The 16,925-nt window shown below is 47.7% G+C and overlaps 1 protein-coding gene across 17 annotated transcripts in view; it reads right to left on the reverse strand.

Moving 5' to 3' along the window:
* Nucleotides 1-16,925, reverse strand: part of ninl (ninein-like) — a 24,522-nt gene continuing 7,597 nt past the window's right edge. For 8 of the 17 annotated variants that reach the window (XM_049007922.1, XM_049007929.1, XM_049007927.1 and 5 more), the window contains 24 exons: nucleotides 16,349-16,415; nucleotides 15,845-16,035; nucleotides 13,726-13,881; nucleotides 12,165-12,335; nucleotides 11,914-12,050; nucleotides 11,271-11,411; nucleotides 9,858-10,032; nucleotides 9,181-9,291; nucleotides 9,004-9,093; nucleotides 8,365-8,503; nucleotides 8,202-8,261; nucleotides 7,988-8,109; nucleotides 7,505-7,851; nucleotides 5,574-6,797; nucleotides 4,956-5,063; nucleotides 4,700-4,769; nucleotides 4,102-4,386; nucleotides 3,901-4,014; nucleotides 3,667-3,813; nucleotides 1,978-2,127; nucleotides 1,580-1,693; nucleotides 1,059-1,268; nucleotides 841-954; nucleotides 1-699 (listed from right to left, as the gene is read on the reverse strand). In XM_049007922.1, the coding sequence (XP_048863879.1) occupies nucleotides 508-699; nucleotides 841-954; nucleotides 1,059-1,268; nucleotides 1,580-1,693; nucleotides 1,978-2,127; nucleotides 3,667-3,813; nucleotides 3,901-4,014; nucleotides 4,102-4,386; nucleotides 4,700-4,769; nucleotides 4,956-5,063; nucleotides 5,574-6,797; nucleotides 7,505-7,851; nucleotides 7,988-8,109; nucleotides 8,202-8,261; nucleotides 8,365-8,503; nucleotides 9,004-9,093; nucleotides 9,181-9,291; nucleotides 9,858-10,032; nucleotides 11,271-11,411; nucleotides 11,914-12,050; nucleotides 12,165-12,335; nucleotides 13,726-13,881; nucleotides 15,845-16,035; nucleotides 16,349-16,415 (4,635 nt within the window). In that variant the 3' untranslated portion in view covers nucleotides 1-507. Of the gene's footprint in view, nucleotides 700-840; nucleotides 955-1,058; nucleotides 1,269-1,579; nucleotides 1,694-1,977; nucleotides 2,128-3,666; nucleotides 3,814-3,900; nucleotides 4,015-4,101; nucleotides 4,387-4,699; nucleotides 4,770-4,955; nucleotides 5,064-5,573; nucleotides 6,798-7,504; nucleotides 7,852-7,987; nucleotides 8,110-8,201; nucleotides 8,262-8,364; nucleotides 8,504-9,003; nucleotides 9,094-9,180; nucleotides 9,292-9,857; nucleotides 10,033-11,270; nucleotides 11,412-11,913; nucleotides 12,051-12,164; nucleotides 12,336-13,216; nucleotides 13,380-13,725; nucleotides 13,882-15,844; nucleotides 16,036-16,149; nucleotides 16,321-16,348; nucleotides 16,416-16,925 lie in introns of those variants that run through there. The other 9 variants (XM_049007939.1, XM_049007926.1, XM_049007925.1 and 6 more) reach the window with 9 other exon arrangements.

Here is a 16,925-nt window from a genome sequence, read left to right on the forward strand (position 1 = left end):
TATTATTCAAACATTTATTTCAGTTACAATGCAAGATTAAAATGGTGCAGCTGGACTGTATCAAAACTGTACATTTTATAGGTGCAGAAATTTTATATTTTAAATAACACTTAGAAATTAGTCCTCTTTGCCAGAGAGAAGTGTGGAGAAAGGTACAACTGCTGCTGGCTCAAATACTGGTTGGTCCTTAAAATACTCATAGGGAAGCTGCTGTAGTGATTACAGTCAGGGGCATGGGCCTCTGCTCACCCTAACAAAGCAGGCTGACCCTGGCAGCATACTGAGCTGATAGTAGTGTGGCAATCACACATTACTTAATGTGGTTTTCCTCATGTTAGAATTAAGGCCGTCTGCCATCCCAGTATAACATACTTTTCTGTGCCTGGAGCCTCTGCTGTGCAGGTGAACATATGAATCTGCAGAGATGGACGACTGCGGTATTGGTGCAACTAATGGCACCGTCAGAGCACTGAGGCTTCAGATTCCGGAGCATCACACTGATGAGGGCTACGTGCCAAAGGCAGCAGGGGCCACCCTCCGCAGCAGCATGTTGAGGGCACCGATCTTCTCCTCCAGTAGGTAGTTCTTCCTCTCTGCGCCCTTCTGCCGCTGCTCTGTCACTTGCAGTGCCTTCACCAGCTGCGCGTTCTCTACATACAGTTCCTTCAACAGCATGTCCGACTTGGCACTCTTGCACAGCTGGGGTGGGTGAAGGCAAAGGTTTACCTGGGATTCTCAGTAAATCTGCAACCTCACTCCAGCTCGTAGCCCCTCTCAGTGATTGGTTGATTTAGATATAATTACTCTAGGCTGGTGAACTTGGCTTAACCAGGGATTTACCTGCTCCTTGAGCTGGTTCACCTTCTCCTGCAGCACTATACGGATATTCTTCAACTTCATCTCTACTTCCTCAATATTCTCCTCCATCAGTCTCCTCGCCTTCTCATACTGCTCCTGAACATAACAGTAAAACATATTCCAATCCTAACCATCGGCAGATCTGAGCCCATCACAGGCCCCCGGCGGAGGGTCAGCCAATGCCCACACTGCGGCCCTACCTGCTGCAGGCTCATCTGCACACTGGCCTGCTGGGCCTGCTGGTTCAGCCGCGCCTCCAGCTGCTGGCTGCGCCGCTGCTCCTCAGCCAGTCGTGTGCAAAGCTGCCCCAGCTGCTCTTGGCCCTCCTGGCTGATGCGCTCGCTCTGCTGCCGCAGCTCACAGGCATGCTGTGACTGCGCCAGGGCCATGGCTGTGGCCGCATGCCGGCCCTGCATTGGTGGGGAACACAGCACGGTCACACATATTGCCACGGTTACCGTACCACAGGTCAGACAAGCAAGAGAGTAAAGTTTGTGGCCCTAACCCTAATCCAGAGGGTTGACAAAATGATTCAACTTCAAAACAGTAGTGGTGATTTTCTGTGGTAACTTCTAGCTGAGTGCCTGTATGTTGGTTGCTTTAATTATTTAAATTAGCTTTAATTTATAGTTCGTTAATAAATATTTTAGCCCTTTTCACAGTATTTTAAGAAAAAAAGAAAAAAAAAAAAACACACATTTACTACTATTTTAACTCTAACCTGGTCCTCAAGCTGCAGGAGCTCCTTCTCCAGCTGGGCCAGCTTGGCCTTCAGTGTCAGACTCTCCTGGGTCACCCTCTGCACCTCGGCCTCCTGCAGCTGCAGCTGGCTCACCTGGGAGACGCACAGGGCCAAGGCATAAAACAGTTGTAATGCTTGCGTCTTTCACCCGAGTCACTGGTTTGCTGGTCACTGGGGAGCTGAATCGTTACTTAAATTCACCTTTTGCAGTGGATATGCTGGGGGTCAGATGTTACGATGCTGCTCAGACAGGGAGGGATTAATAGCATGTGTTCAAACTCGGCTCTGTTCCTTCAGAACCGATGAGTGTCGCTAGTTTGTACTCTCTGTGGGTGAACATGAGAGCAGCTCCTCGCACTAGTGTTGGGCTGCTGTACCTTCTGGAGCATCTCCTGGTTCTGGGACTGCAGGCTCTGGCACTCCCTCGTCAGGGCCTGGGCCTCCTGCGCCTCCTCCTGCCGCCGAGTGCTGCTCAGTTGCTCCTTCTCACTGCGCAGCTTCTCCACAGTGGCCTCCAGCTCCTGCACCTGAAGCACAGATCATGTCAACATCAAAACATCCAGCAGACAGCATGTTACCCTCACACGGTGCTCTGGTACCCAAGTGGGTTGGGCTTTCCGACCGTTTGATGACTGCAGACCAGTAAAACTTTTTGGCCAGGGTAGGTGGGTAAGGTGCTGCAGCTGTTTCAGCAGTTTGTATTTTTTCCCCCAGATGTGATCTGAAACTGAATGTCAGGGATTGTATATATAAAAAAAAAAAAAAAAAAACGCATTTTCAAGCCATGCCATTTATTTTTGGAAAGTTACTCCATCTCCCCCAGTGGAATACTGTGCTGGGAACAGCACATGGGGTTGAGAACCCCTGCTGCAGGGCCTGTGGTTGGAATTCCACACTTTCAGGAGACACTAGTTATTCAGGACATTTTACAGCAGCAGTCAAAAGTCTGGACACACCTGCTTTAAATGCATTTGTCTCAATTTCAGCTATGTTATTCATACAGACCCCAAGGCAATGAAGTAATAAATATCAAAGCTTTCGACCAGCTTCCAGATGTAGCCACCTGGAATGCTTCTCCAATAGTCCTGAAGGAGTTTCCACAATCTCTGGGCATTATTTGGTCACCTTTTCTCTTACAGTACTTTTCCACTGGCACCAAGAGTCCAACAGTACCCGAGTTGTAATGCTGGATTTCCCATTGCAAAGAATGCAAGCCGTAATATAAGACAGGAATTCTCACAGACTTGCTAGCGGGCATTAGCACGTAGTAAATCATGAGGTACACCGAGTGAACAGAAAAAGCAGCATCTCTTGGGTTTTATGTCACTGTCACTCTCTAGATCTGGTAATGTCTTTACCAAGCCAACTTTGGTAGTGGAAAACCGAAGCGAGGTCATCTGTCATGGCACTCCATCTCCTTTGTTCGCAAAATACCAATGACATAAACCTAATCACATCTCAAGGTTATCTTGTTGGAAAACAAATGATTTTTAGTGTTTCCAGACTTTTAAACTAGAACTGTACATTAATCCTAGAAAGACCATCACTACACACAGCAAATCCAATGCCAGCTGTTCACATCTTGCAACGAAGATACAGAGGCTGGAAGGGAGGCAAATGCTTAAAACACGAACACAGAAGGGAAGACTGACTCCCATGTGAACAAAAATGGAGAGGAAAAGCTGAGTGGCAGATTCTCTCGCCGTAATTTTGTGTCAGGCAGCCCCATTAACTCCAGAAAGCAGCCAGCTAGCCGGCCAAATAGGCAATTCAGCACAAAAAAGTGTCCCCTTTCATAGCAGAAGTATCAGATTGACAACTAATAGATCAGTGACAAGATGATCCTAAAAGCAGCAGTTCCACGATAACAGGAAATACGCAGGAGTTCGATTCAGTGCTCAGAGTTTTTACTGCACGTTGGGCTGGGCACGGAAAATAGCGTTTCCCTCAGTGCTGCAGGATGATTAATCCGACTGACAGGACGTATCCGATCACAGCAAACGCCAGCGGCCTCTCGCCTCCAGCTTGTACTGCAACAATGAAACCTCACAAATGGCAGTGCTGACCTTGTCCCGGGCTTCCTGCAGCATCTTCTGGTGGGACGCCGCCTCTTGAGCCCGGAGAGCTCTGTCCAGGCTAACAGCTTGGAGCTCAGAGCGCAGCTGCTCTGCCTGGGTGCTGAGGGACCCCAGTGATTCCTGGAGCTGCTCAGCCTGTCAGGACCCACACACACTGCACAGGTTAGTCACAGAGCAAGAGCAGTGTGCTTAACACAGCTTCGCCCCACCCCAGCGCCTCACCTTCATGGTCCGCTCCTCCAGCTCCTTCTGCAGCCTCCACGTTTCTTGCTCCAAGTACTGATGCTTCAGCGTCAACCCAGCCAGTTGTGACTCCATGGCCGACAGATTCTGGAGCTGCAGATCATCAAGGAACCAGATGTAGGTAACGAGAACCTTCCCAAGGCAGGACCCCCCCCAGCCGATCTCGTCATTACACGGCACCTTGTCCCTGGTTGCCTGCAGTTCCTGCTCCAGCACCTCCCTCTCCTGCTGCCAGGCAGCCTGCAGCCCGTGCAGCTCACGCTCCCGCTGGTTGGATGCCTGCTGCAGTTGCTGGGCCATGGCCGCTGCCTCATCGCGCTCACAAGACAACTGCTCTGTCAACTCTGCCTGTATGCGTGCAGCATCCTGCTCGGACTCTAGCTGCACGCTCAGCTCCACGTTCTCTTCACTCAGCTGCAGGTTCCGGCTACTTAGCTGCAGGGACTCCTCACGATGCCTGGCATTCTGAAGACAGAAGGGCCATTTGGGAACCCAGAATGCTGGAAGGCCAGTCAATCACCAAGAAGCCCCCGTCCCCATTACAAACCACTACACATCAAGATAACACAATACTCTTCAGATGATCAAACTCTCACCCTTGATAAAATTAATTTGCACATGCATTTGCCATTTATGACCAGAACAGGTCACATGACCATGGAGGATGGCGCAGTGATTGTAGGCTCAAACCACGCCTTGTGTGTGCACAGCTGGGATGTATGCATTTATGGATTGGCTGTATAATGGAGGAACATACAAGTCAGTGACTTTAACTTGCCTCCTTATACAGCCTCTCCACTTCCTCCCGGTTCTGCTCGTGTTCCTTTTCCATCGCTTCCAGTTTCTTCCTAGACAATCAACAAGAAAGCAAAAGCTGTTGTGGCTTTACTCCTAAATATGGATCCCATGCAACTGAGGATGGACTAACTGAAGAACATGCAGTGGGGTTTCTGGTGGTATTCAGACAGAGCAGTGACACCCAACTTCCTCAAACAGCACTGGATCCGTCAGACAGAGTGCTCCATCTGCCTTACCTCTTCTTGTCAACAACTTCTTGCAGCCTCTGCATGTCCTGCTGCAACATGCAGTGCTGGCTCTTCAGCACCGCATTTTCTGCAGTGACCTCATCAAGCTGCGCTCTGCTGGGGAAGGGGCCATGTTACTCTCAACAGATACTTATAAACTGATCAACCATGCACCACCGCAAGTGCACATCATACAGGAGAGGAAAATTATTTTTAGCATTGGTTTAACAAGGCATTTCCAGATTAACCAGGGCAGGTTTTGCCATCATGTACCAAGGCAGATTAGTTGTATACAAGAAAAAGACAAATCATAGCTTAGTGTGGTTATCAATACAACAAACGAAACCCATGCATATCAGTCAACAGATTATATTAGCAAGATGCTAAAGTGTTAATGCATTACACACTCCTATGTTTGACACAGCTCGTCTGCGTGCTTGCTACCACAGTGAAGGTTAGCAACTCTTGTTACGTCACTGACAGTGGCATAATAGTCACTCGGAGAGAAAAAAGGAAGAAGGCCCAGCGCTGCATGGCCTCCATTGCTGACAGCTTCTCCCTTGAGGCAGATGCATGTTAGTCATTTGTTTTTTTGTTTTCTGAGCTACCATTCTGCAGATCACAAACCTGTTAGGACCAGTCTGCTCCATCACCACCTCCACAGCCATGACCAGCCGCTCCATGTCCAGCAGCTGCTCCTTCATCTTGATCTTCTCCCTCTCAAACTGTTCCTCCGCCCTCCGTGTCTGAGCCTGGGCCTCCAGCAGGACCTGCTGCAAATGGCAAGGAGAGCCCTCCAGCCTCTCCCTAAGGCCACACAGCTCCTCTTCCTTGCCCTTGAGCTGGAGAGTCAATAGCTCAAGCTTGCTCTTCAGCTCCTCAGAGAGTTCTTCCTTAAGCCCGAGTTGAACCTCCATGTTTCTGAGCTCATTCTCCAGCTGAACCTTCTCACTGACTTCATGGTCCAGTTGATACTGGAGGTTCAGGACCATATCTCCTTGCTGCTTCAGCCTGAAGCGTAGGTCCTGTGTGTTTTTCCAGACTTTCGATAACTCAGCTCTCATTTCCTCTGTATGAGAATGCTGGTCCAACAGCCTGCTGACCTTGTCACATTCCTGCCTGCAGGCATCTTGGATGCTGGGTGTTGTCAGCTTTGTACACAACAAATCTTCCTTTTGGCAGCTGACACATGGTTCAAGCTGTTCCAGCTTGATGGACTTGTTCTTCGGCTCCTCCAGAAGCTGGGCCTTGTCCTCAACTGCTTTCTGCAGTCGAGCCTTTCCATCTCTCAGCTCTCCCCATGCTACCTCCAGTTGTCCCCTGACCATCTTCAGCTCTTCCTCCTTTGCTTTCAGCTGCTCTTGCCACTGGGCAGAGAGGGCAGTCACCTGGGCACAGCTGGCCCAGAGCACCTCCTTCTCCTTCTGCAGAATCTCACACTTCTCCTGGTTGCTCCTCAGCTCCTGTGTCAATTGCTCCACCTTGCAGAGGAAGGCACTCTCCTTGTCATTCCTTACCTCCAGCTCCTGCTCTGTGGTACGCAGGCCTGCAGTCAAACCGTGAGCCAAGTCTTCCAAGGAGAGAAGTGAGGAGACGCAGCCATCCAGCTGGGCACGTCTTTCCTCCAGCTCGATCTCCAGGCTATGAAGCTGCCCCTTCAGTGCCTGGACCTCCTGCTCATGCGCCTCCTGCAGCTGTATCCTTTCCAAGGCAGCGCTGCCACACAGGAGGGCCTGCTCCTCCACAGCCCGTTCGTTTCCACGCTGGAGCTTCCTCCGCGTCTCTAGCAGCTCCCTCTCCCGCACCTTCCAAACCTCCTGCTCCATGGCATGCTTCGCCCTCTCCTCCTCCCTACAGGCACACACCCACTTATACCGCGACCACCACTTTGGCTTGGTGACCCTCCACAAGCTGCTGCGACCTCCCACACTGGGCAGCTTTCTGCATTAAGCAACAGGCAACCACCTACACTTGCATCTACTGCCTTAACTGATACTCAGAGCAAATTGCACTCAAGAAAGCTGGAGAAAGAGCAGCAGGATAGTCACTGACTGATTATATTCAGAGGTCAAGTTGTACAAATATTTCAAAAAGGATGGAGGTGGGGGAGTGGTTATAATCTCATAGTCCAGATTAAGATGGGTTTCATACTGGAGTCTGCAGGTCAGTACCCCTGACAGTCTGTAGATTTACTTTTATCCATACATTCCATCCATCCATGTTCTACACCCACTTGACCTACACAGGCTAGTGCGGGTCCGGATCCTGGAAGCTATGGGCGCAAGGCAGGGAATAACCCAGGATATGGGTTATTAACACACTGCAGGGCACAATAGAGGAACAGATGGATGAATTTACTTTTATAAGTGAAATTACACAGAACAATTTGGGGGGAGTGGGTGGTATATTCTTCAAGTGGATGGTTTCCGTCATTTTTTCCTATAGGGGAGCATCCCATGACAGCTGGAGCCCTGCTAACATTCAGAACGTCAGAATGCAGACAAACCGTACGATACACTTTAGCGGTGTCACATTATTTACTCTCCTAATTGACCCACCTGACCAGCCGCAGTTCCTGGTCCATCTTCAACTGGAGCTCCACCTGCAGCTGCTCTTTCTCAGAGGTGAGCTTCTGCACCAGATTGGAAATCTCGCGGGCGTAGCTCTGCTCCAGCTCCGCCCTCTCGTGCTGGGCCCGCTGCTCCAGCTCAGGCTCCTGAGTGGCCACCCGCAGCTGTTCACGCAACTCCGCCACGGTCTCCTGCAGCCTCGCCTCCCGCTCCTCTGCCTGTGCCCTCTGCTCCTCCTGTTCACTGATCTCCACCTTGAAGCTCTGTGAGATGTCCCTGCGCTCCACCTCCATGTTGAAGCGCATTAGTTCCAGACTGCGCTCATAGTAGTTCACCTGGAGACGGTCATGTTAAAACACGGTGTTGACAAAGCTCTTTTCCCTGCATGACTGCAAGTTGCCCTCTGGGACCACCGTTACTGTTCCAAGGTCACACTTTCTAAGGAAAGACTACATCCTGTAATTTTGGTACCTTGGTCTCCAGCTCAATCTTCAGATCCTGCACCTCCTGCCTGTGTCTGTCCTTCAGGTGCTCCACAGCGAGCTCCGTCTTGATGCTCATGTTGGCCAGGGCACTCTCTGGGGACCCCAGGACTGGTGGGAGTCATATTAAGGAGTCATGTGTACCACCATTTATTTTCATGTTCAACTGCAGAAAGGTTAACATACTTTGAAAGTTAAATTACCATTCTTATCCACCTTTTTTTGGGTAAGGGGAGATGAGCCCGTCTTCACTTCTGGGTCATCTAGCAAGCAAAACAATACAAGGGATCAGGTGAAGAACCTGACAAGATTACCTATCATGCTTTGAGCTGTACAACCAAGACCATCACTTTGAGCAGAACGTACCAGAATCAGACTCCGTGATCAGAGAGCGACGGCCGGACCAGGTGTGTGCGGGTGTGCCGTCCCGGTACTTCCTGCCCGATCCCTGATTCCTCAGCATCTCCAATTCAGAGCTCAGTTCATCATTTTTGTCCCGCAGCTCCTGTGGGACATGGGCATAGGCAGGAGCCCTCAGACATCCCCAGGTCTCACACACCATAAAAATAGTCACCACACACTACTACCACTGGCATCTGTAAAACACCGGTTCATTACAATAACTTTGTACATGTGACAGCTCAAAGTTGCATGGTTAACCAGACCATCACTTAATGCTTAATATCAAGAGAAGATCAATGTAGTGTAGTTTCTCTATCCAATGCCTGCAGGGTCCTTGATACCACATCAAAACCAGAGAAGCTCAGACAGGAAGTTGAACCTCAAAAACTCTCACCTTTACTTTCTATAATCCCCAACAACCATGAAGAAAGTGTGTGAGAGAGAGAGAGAGAGAGAGAGAGGCTTGACTGATGGCACCACCAGGGAGATGCTTAAACTGTCGGCAATGTCTCTGAATTCTGTAGAGTCAGACTATGGCGACAAAGCTAATGCTAATGCTGAGCAGATGCTAACAGGGCACGCCCACCAGATGACATCACTCACCCGGCACTGCTGTTCATACTCTCTGATGATGTCAGCGAAGCGATCCTCCTGGCCCAGCAGGCTTGTCTGAATGCCATCCAAGCTGCCAAACTGCAAGGTAACAGATCAGAACAGTCACTCATGGCTTAGCCACTGCACGGTCACTACCAAAGGACACGGCAGGTCACATGGAGTCACCTTGTCCTTGAGCAGGTGATCCAGGTCCTTCTGCAGCCTCGAGATGGTTGTCTCGGAGTCAAGGAGCCTCCACTTCAAATGAACGATCTCCTTCTCCAACCGACTGTTTTCCTAGGTCACCAGAGACACTTGTTAGGTTAAGACTAATGTCAGCTGGACATACATGTACGTGCACAATCAGCTCCCAGATAATGCAAGACACATGCTACTTACGGTTCAAAAACACTTCACACCTGCACTCTTGTGGTCACCCATGGACACTCTGTCAATAGCATATGTTACTTGCTAGCCATTTGTCTGTTTATTCAATGTTAGTCACTATAATGTTGCACTGCTCTGTTAATTGAATGCTTCTTCAGAAACTAGACAAGAATTTCATTGTACTCTGTACAGTGTCTTTTGTACACAAGACAATAAAACGTTTGAATCCCTTGAATCCTATGGTTTAGAACTGAGGCTCTCTTACAAACAGCAAGAGCCAAGTAGCACATGAGCTCCAGCTTAATTGCTTGAGGGCTCTCCAAGCCAAAATCCAACAAGCTAACATTTTAGCAGTGCGCTTCCACAAAAAACAAACTTAACCCATCAATCTTAATTACCCCCCCCATACACACACAGACACACACACACAGTATATAAGCCTTGATGAGCCACCAGGAAACAGGAGTATGGCACACCTGGGAGGCAGCAGCCACCTCCTCCTGCAAACCGGCTTCCTGCACCCGCAGATCATCCACCTCCTTCTGGAGCTGTGCTCGCTCCCGGTCGACCTGCTGCAGCAGCACCTCGCTCTCCTTTTCAGTCTGGCTGCGTAGGGCCGTCAGCCTATCACGGTACTCCTGTTCCATACTCCTACCAAATCAGAAAGTGTCACTTCCTGGGACATAAGGGAGGGGTCCTTTTGCAGTAGGAAGCCACCAATACAATGAAGGCTGACTACATTAAAATGGCCACAGAATTGAAAGTACAAGGGTCCCTTTTGGTGAAGTACTACCTGGCCAAAAGTATGTGGACACCTTGTAATCACACCTTTATGTACTTCTTGAACATCCCATTCCAAAGTCATGGGCATGCTATAGCAGCCTCCACACTTCTAGGAAGGCTTTCCACTAGATTTTGGAGTGTGGCTGTGGGAATTTGAGTCTTTTCAGCCACCAAAGCATTAATGAGGTTGGGTACTAATGTCAGATGAGAAGGCCTGGTTCAGCATTCAGGCTCATCCCAAAGGTGTTCAGTGGTAATGAGGTTCGAGCTATGTGCAGGTTGGTCAAGTAATTCTCCACCGACCCCACCAAACCATAGATTTATGGAGCTCGCTTTGTGCACAGGGGTAGAGTCATGCTGGAACAGGAAAAAGGCCTCCAAAATGTTGCCACAAAGTTTGAAACACACAATTGTTTAAAATGTATTTGTATGCTGATGAAATAAGATTACAATTCACTGGAACTAAGGGGCCAGAACAAAAAAACAGGAAAAAAGATAAATGATCAAACCTCCTCCACTGAACTTTACAGTGGGCACTATGCACTCATACAAGCAGATGCACTTGTCATGCACCATACCCAAATTCTTCTCTCAGGCTGCCAGATAGTGAAGCCTGATTCAGCCCTTTTGTGGAGGGGATTTCACTGCTCCACAGTCCAATGGTGATGTGCTTTACCCTAGCTGAGCTTTTTGCTGGTACACACTGCAGTATTAGGCTTGTATGCAGCTGCTCGGCTATGGAAGCTCGGTCCATAAAGCCTTAGATGGACAGTTCTCAAGCTGACGGTGCTTCCTGCAGCAGTGAGGGACTCCGTGGCTGGTGTCTTGACTGAGGAAAGGCTATTTTTACCTCTCACCACAGTCAGTGGTCCTGCGCCGTCAGCTTGAATGGCCTACCTCGACGTTGCAATGGTGGCTTCATGTGATAGTGCCACATTCGAAGTCACTGTGCTCTTTAGTATGATCCAGTCTACTGCCAGTGTCTGTCTATGGAGACTTTATGCCTGTCTTAGCAATGGATGCAGCTCAATAACGGGTACCCACATATTCTTGGCCAGATAGTATATTTTTTCTTTGCTGATCCAACACTGAAGAATAAGCCCTACTTGATCTTTGACTCATTGAGGGTCTCCATGGTGGCGTGGTGCTCGTCCACTTCCCGGACCAGCTGCAGGTTACGTCGCTCTGCCCTTTCCAGGTCCACCTTGGCCTTGTCCCGCTCCTTACAGGCCTGTTCAGCCTGGATCCTGTGGATCACATCAGATTAACACTGGTCATGTCACACACAAGGGTGCTGAGAGATTGCGCAACTTCCATCTATATGTCCGTAGAGGCTGAACCTCTACATGGCAATTACATTTAATATTATCAGAGAATATATATTAAGCAAAATATTAGTTAAGAAAAGACAAAACTGGCTCTTCAAGAGCCTTTGAGCAGCTAAAGTAAGCCAACATCCAAGCCTGGTCACCAGTAGCTGAGCAACTCTAGATGGAGACCTGTGACTGGCTAAGGCACTGCATTCCAGTGATTCCAGTACTACAGGGTGGTGACTAAGCTCTTTATAAGTGATTGATGTACAACTCAAAGTAGTGAGGGGGGTTCATTGTGCAAATAGTGACTAATTTAATGGATGAAGTCTGTAAAACGAGAACCAACACACCCACGGCCTTCGAAGACAAATACATCAAGGCATTCACAACTTCCAGCAAAACCAGTAGGGGCCTGGTGACAGAGCAGTGAACATACTGGAGGAACTGGATCTCACTCTTGTAGGATACTAAGGCTGCCTGGTGGATGATGTTTTCGCTGACCAGCAGCTCGTTGTCCAGTGCCATGGTGAGTTCTGCCAGGTTCAATGCCTCATCCAGAGAGAAGCTCAAGGTCTGAGGGGACAGAGGATGCACACAGGTACCGGAAGGTCTAGTCAATTAAAATGTTCACAGGATACTAAACAAAGCAAACCACCCTAATGAAGTCTATTGCTTTTTTGCATGCACCTGCAGGATCTCCCTGCCATGTCTGACACCCTCTTCACTCCACACAGTGATGACACACTCTGGACTGGCACAGCCTGATCCGTTGTCCAGTCGGGTCAGCAGCCTGAGACTCACTCCATCCGACAGGAGCGGGGTTGAGGTGGACTGCACGGGGAAATCCTCCAGGGCCTGCTGGGGAAAACCAAACCGACGGGACACAGTCACCCGACCAAGAGCCAAAACCGACATACAGCCAGCCGCTGAATTAGCTGCCCACTGCTACGTCACAATGTGACATATGGGTTGAATGCAGAGGACTCATTTCATTGTTCTGCACTGTGTGGTGTGTCAACAATTACAATTAATCACTTTCAAAAGTCAGTCTTACACCCCACAGGGACACCACTCTGCACCTCCATGCTCTCCTGGGACCACCACCCTCCAGAGGAAACAAATATTCAAATTCAGGTCAAAAATAGCTTTAAAATTAAAAGGCTGTTCAACCACACCAACAATTTCTTTTGTTGTCAGATCACATGATCTGACTCATAATCCAAGTTTCAGCTGCAGAGTACAGAGTGAGTGGATCTGCGTGGGATTACATTTGAGTCTCAGACCTTATGAAACAGAGGCACCATGTGGGGACGCTTCTTTTCCCCACAGTAATAGGAAGGCAGACTGAAGCAGGCAGCAGCCACAGCCACTGTTGAGCAGGGCTGACATGTTACACAGTTTGATGACCGCCAGCACTGCAGGGCTGACATGTTACACAGTCTGATGACCGCCAGCACTGCAGAGCTGACAGTCATTTAGGGTTCTTCGGTTAGAAGAATGAGACTGACGTAGAAACCAGACATTCATAGATCATACACTTCTAGATTACAGATCTGTATTTGACACTTGACTGACTACATATTTGCCATAGGAGAACACAGAAAGCGCTGCTACAGTACAGGACTGTGATCAGTATAACATAATTGCAAACAAGCCCCATCTCCTACGGGCTCCTGCTGCCCAGTTTAACAGCCCCAGTATCTTAGGCATAAGTAGCACCACAGATCACACTGCTTTACCTGGGAAGAGCAAACAATTTCACTCAAGGACGAATAACGGCCATCCCTTCTAGCAAAAGGCAGTAAACCACCGCCAGAGAAGCTCGATGTGTAGGACATCACTGTGAACATGGCCCCACTGTGCATGTTGCTGCTCTACTCTCAGCTGAGGGTAAAACTAGCCCTGCCCACAGCTGCTAATTAACAAATTGGCCCTTGCCTGGAGCAAATGAAAATGGGACAGTAAGCCAATTGGTCACTTAGCCAACTTACTAAGTGCTTGAAAATATATGCCAGGTTCTTAGTTGTTTATTTCATTCCTTCCTTTTGTGAACTTGGTACTATATTCAAGCCAAATCACCAAATCAAACTCGTTTTTTTAATTATTATTTTATGGAAAAAAACATTCAAGAAAAGAAAATCTTTCTTCTATTTAAGGTGATATAAAGTGGTGGTAAGCGAAGCACAACAGTAAAAATAGTATCTTCAGCATCACTTAAGGTTAGCCATATTGATGAAGACTAGCTGACCTTTGCTGCTGCATGCTGGGCTTGGGGGCGAATAGGGGTAGAGCAGGTGCTGGGTTTGAGGAGCATCCCGTGTTTGAAGAAGCCCCTCTGAAACTCCTTCAGGCTGACCCTGCCGTCCTGGTCCTTGTCCAGCTTCCTGAAGAGAGCCTCCATGTCCTAACAAGGGACAAGCAGGGAAATCTCATGCTTACTGTTTAACACCAGACAAAGTGACCTTGTCTGTGAAATGCAATCTACAAAGTAAAAGTATGATGCCTTTGACATCCTCAGAAGTTCATGTACTATGGGGCCTGTATCACGAGACTTATTGGTTAAGCAGCTAACTTGTCAGATTTAAGGTACCCCAATTTAAGTGGACCTTATCTCCATTCACTTACATGTGGCCCAGACTACCTTAAATCCAACAAGGTCTCTTGCTGACAACACAGACACACCTCTTAATCACACTTTGTAATATGGATTAGACTGTTTTCAGGTTTATAACCTTTATAACTGGCTACATAATTAGGGAGGAAATTTGCCGATACTGTTGATGTAGTTAGTGCTGGTTTGACAGAGTGCATAAATTAATCTTTTGTTGTGTACAGACAATGTTTCATCAATTTTAAATGTTTATAGTCATAAAAGGTATTGTGTTGTGTTTAGTACACCGATAATGGAGAATATCACAACTGACTTGCATAGTAAGCAGATAGTTTGTGTTTGGTGATAATCTAGTCAATTAGTCTCACATCTAATGCTACTGCTTTGTATGTTAATAGTTTTAATTGTGTGCAGAGAATAAAGTCTTTAAATTAGTTTGCACTTTTTAAATGTATATAGACATATCATATCCATTGGGGTGGCTCAGTGATCAGAAGGTTACCAGTTCAAGCCCAGCCGCAATACATCTGTGGGTCCTTGAGCAAGGCCCTTAACCCCCAGCCCCCTTTTCACTGCTTTGGGTAGCTGCCCTTTGCAGCCCACTTGCTCTCACTGGCAGAACAGGTTGGGGGAGGTGTAAAGAGAATTTCCCCACAGGGATCAATAAAGTATCTGCTGCTGTTCTTGCTATTATTATTCTCACTGAGCACCATCTAGTGGATAATTTCAGAAAAGCATTTTTTTTGGATTGCTTAAGAACATTTCACCTGTCTCTTTCAAACACACCAGACTCTTGTTTACAAATAAAGAGATTTGTTGGATATTGACCTGTTTCATCATCCTTGACTGGTTTCCACATGGATCTCTCCATGAGAAATTTTACTGAAAGTGATTAACTGAAAATGAATAACTGAAACACTTAATAGCCAGCTGCCAGACATATTAAACTGAAGACTACATTTCATTATTTCAGGTGCTTCCGAAATGGTGACTGGTTCCCTGCAAAGAATTTTAATAAATAATTATTGGTTAAAAGTTCTAATCTAGACATATCATGGGCAAAGGTAATGATACTGACTGATATTTTGACCTGACTGTCATTTTTGGTGCTTTTCCATTGGAACAAAGGAAGTGATGCGTACCCAACCTGTACCGCAAAGAGAGACTAGTCACAGCACGGTTCCAGCTCACTTTGGTTTTCCACTGCAGAAGGGTCGGCTTGGTAAAAGTGTTGCCAGATTTCGGGAGTGACAACAGAGATGCCTTATTACTCACACGGTGTAAATCATGATTTACTGTGTGTTAATTTCTGCGAACAAGTCTGTGACAATGTGACAGTGTTATGTTAGCATCAAATGCTAGCGGAATTAGTATTTGTTTGTATAAATTTGTATTATGAATTCTGTTCAGCTGTTTTATAGTGCCTTTTTAAGATGTTGGAAATTTCTGAGTTATTGGGAATGATGTTGATTAATAAATATATAGAATATGCCTTTTTTCAGATAATCCATGTGCAGAACTCCGGTATCTCCATGCATGTCAATCAGATGGTGGTGACACAACCAGCTCGGTCTGGTGATGCTTGCAGCCCTGCTAGTAAGCAGGGTAATTTCAGCGCATCACAGTTACTTTGCAGTTTGTGGTATGGCTCAGCTCTTGATGGCAGTGAAAAAACACTATTAGACTGAAGGATTATTCAGTCCTAAAGGGTGACTATCCTGAACCTGCACACTGAGTCTAGACCCTGGTCCTTTACCTGGGTGTCCAGGTCCCCAAGGCCAATGCTTTCACACACCAGCGACAGCTCCTGCTTGTCCAGAAAGCCGCTGCTGCCTACCCCCAGCTCGGCCCAGACCTCTCCCATTCCCTGCCCTGCCGAGTCTGTCAGTGGGGTGGGCGCGTGCCGGGGACTCCCAGTATTGGTGTGCTTCCATTGCTGCAGCTGGCCTGGGGAGGGCGAGAGGTAAAATAACGGGGTGAATCCGTCACTCAGCCTGCATACAGAGTACCCATACAGATCACCTGTCTGTTGTATCGGTCTGTATGAAGCCTAGCTCGTACCTCACTCTTCCAGGTGCCGTTACAGTCCACACACGTAAATTTTGTCATAAGTGACAGCAGCTCTTTGAATACACAGACAAATGTAGTGTGACCACAAAAGTCTGTGCACAAGTGACGTATGAACAAGGCTTGAGGAAGGGAATCCATTGCAGCAGCTGGGAGAGCCCCACTGAACACACTCACACCCACACTGACGAACCGTGTGCTTCGAACGTCTGCGAATTTGCAGCCTTGTTGCTTCCGGTCTCTTCATCCGACTTGATACTCTGAGGGCGAGACAGCAAAAGGACACGGTCTTAACACCACAGCCAGATGCGGTATAGAGTCTGAGAGCATGCAGCCCGGTGGCATTAGGTCTCCTCACACTACAGCATGGTCACTGTAGCCTGAGCATATGCGTAACTGCGGATTTCACGGAACCGTAGTGGAAAAAATTCTGATATGATTTACCTTGGTTTTATTTTTGATATTACAAAAACCATTTTAACAGGGGTGTGTAACCTTTTTATATCCACTGTATGTAGTCTTGTTTTGGCTGCATTTGCACTGCAGTGCTCCATCCAGTGGTCAGACTGAGCCACTTTCACAGCATGTCTCTACAGCACTGATCAAATCCACAAGGATTCCACACTCACTCACCCATCCTGTACAGGAGGTCACCAACGTATACAAAGTACTGAATTAGCATCTGCTATTAACATCCTCACAAATATTAATGAATATTAATTTAAAAACATGAATATTCTTTAAAAAGCAGCCTGTCCACATAAGTGAAC

The sequence above is a fragment of the Brienomyrus brachyistius genome, chromosome 3 (genome assembly GCF_023856365.1).
Source record: "Brienomyrus brachyistius isolate T26 chromosome 3, BBRACH_0.4, whole genome shotgun sequence".
Taxonomy (NCBI): domain Eukaryota; kingdom Metazoa; phylum Chordata; class Actinopteri; order Osteoglossiformes; family Mormyridae; genus Brienomyrus; species Brienomyrus brachyistius.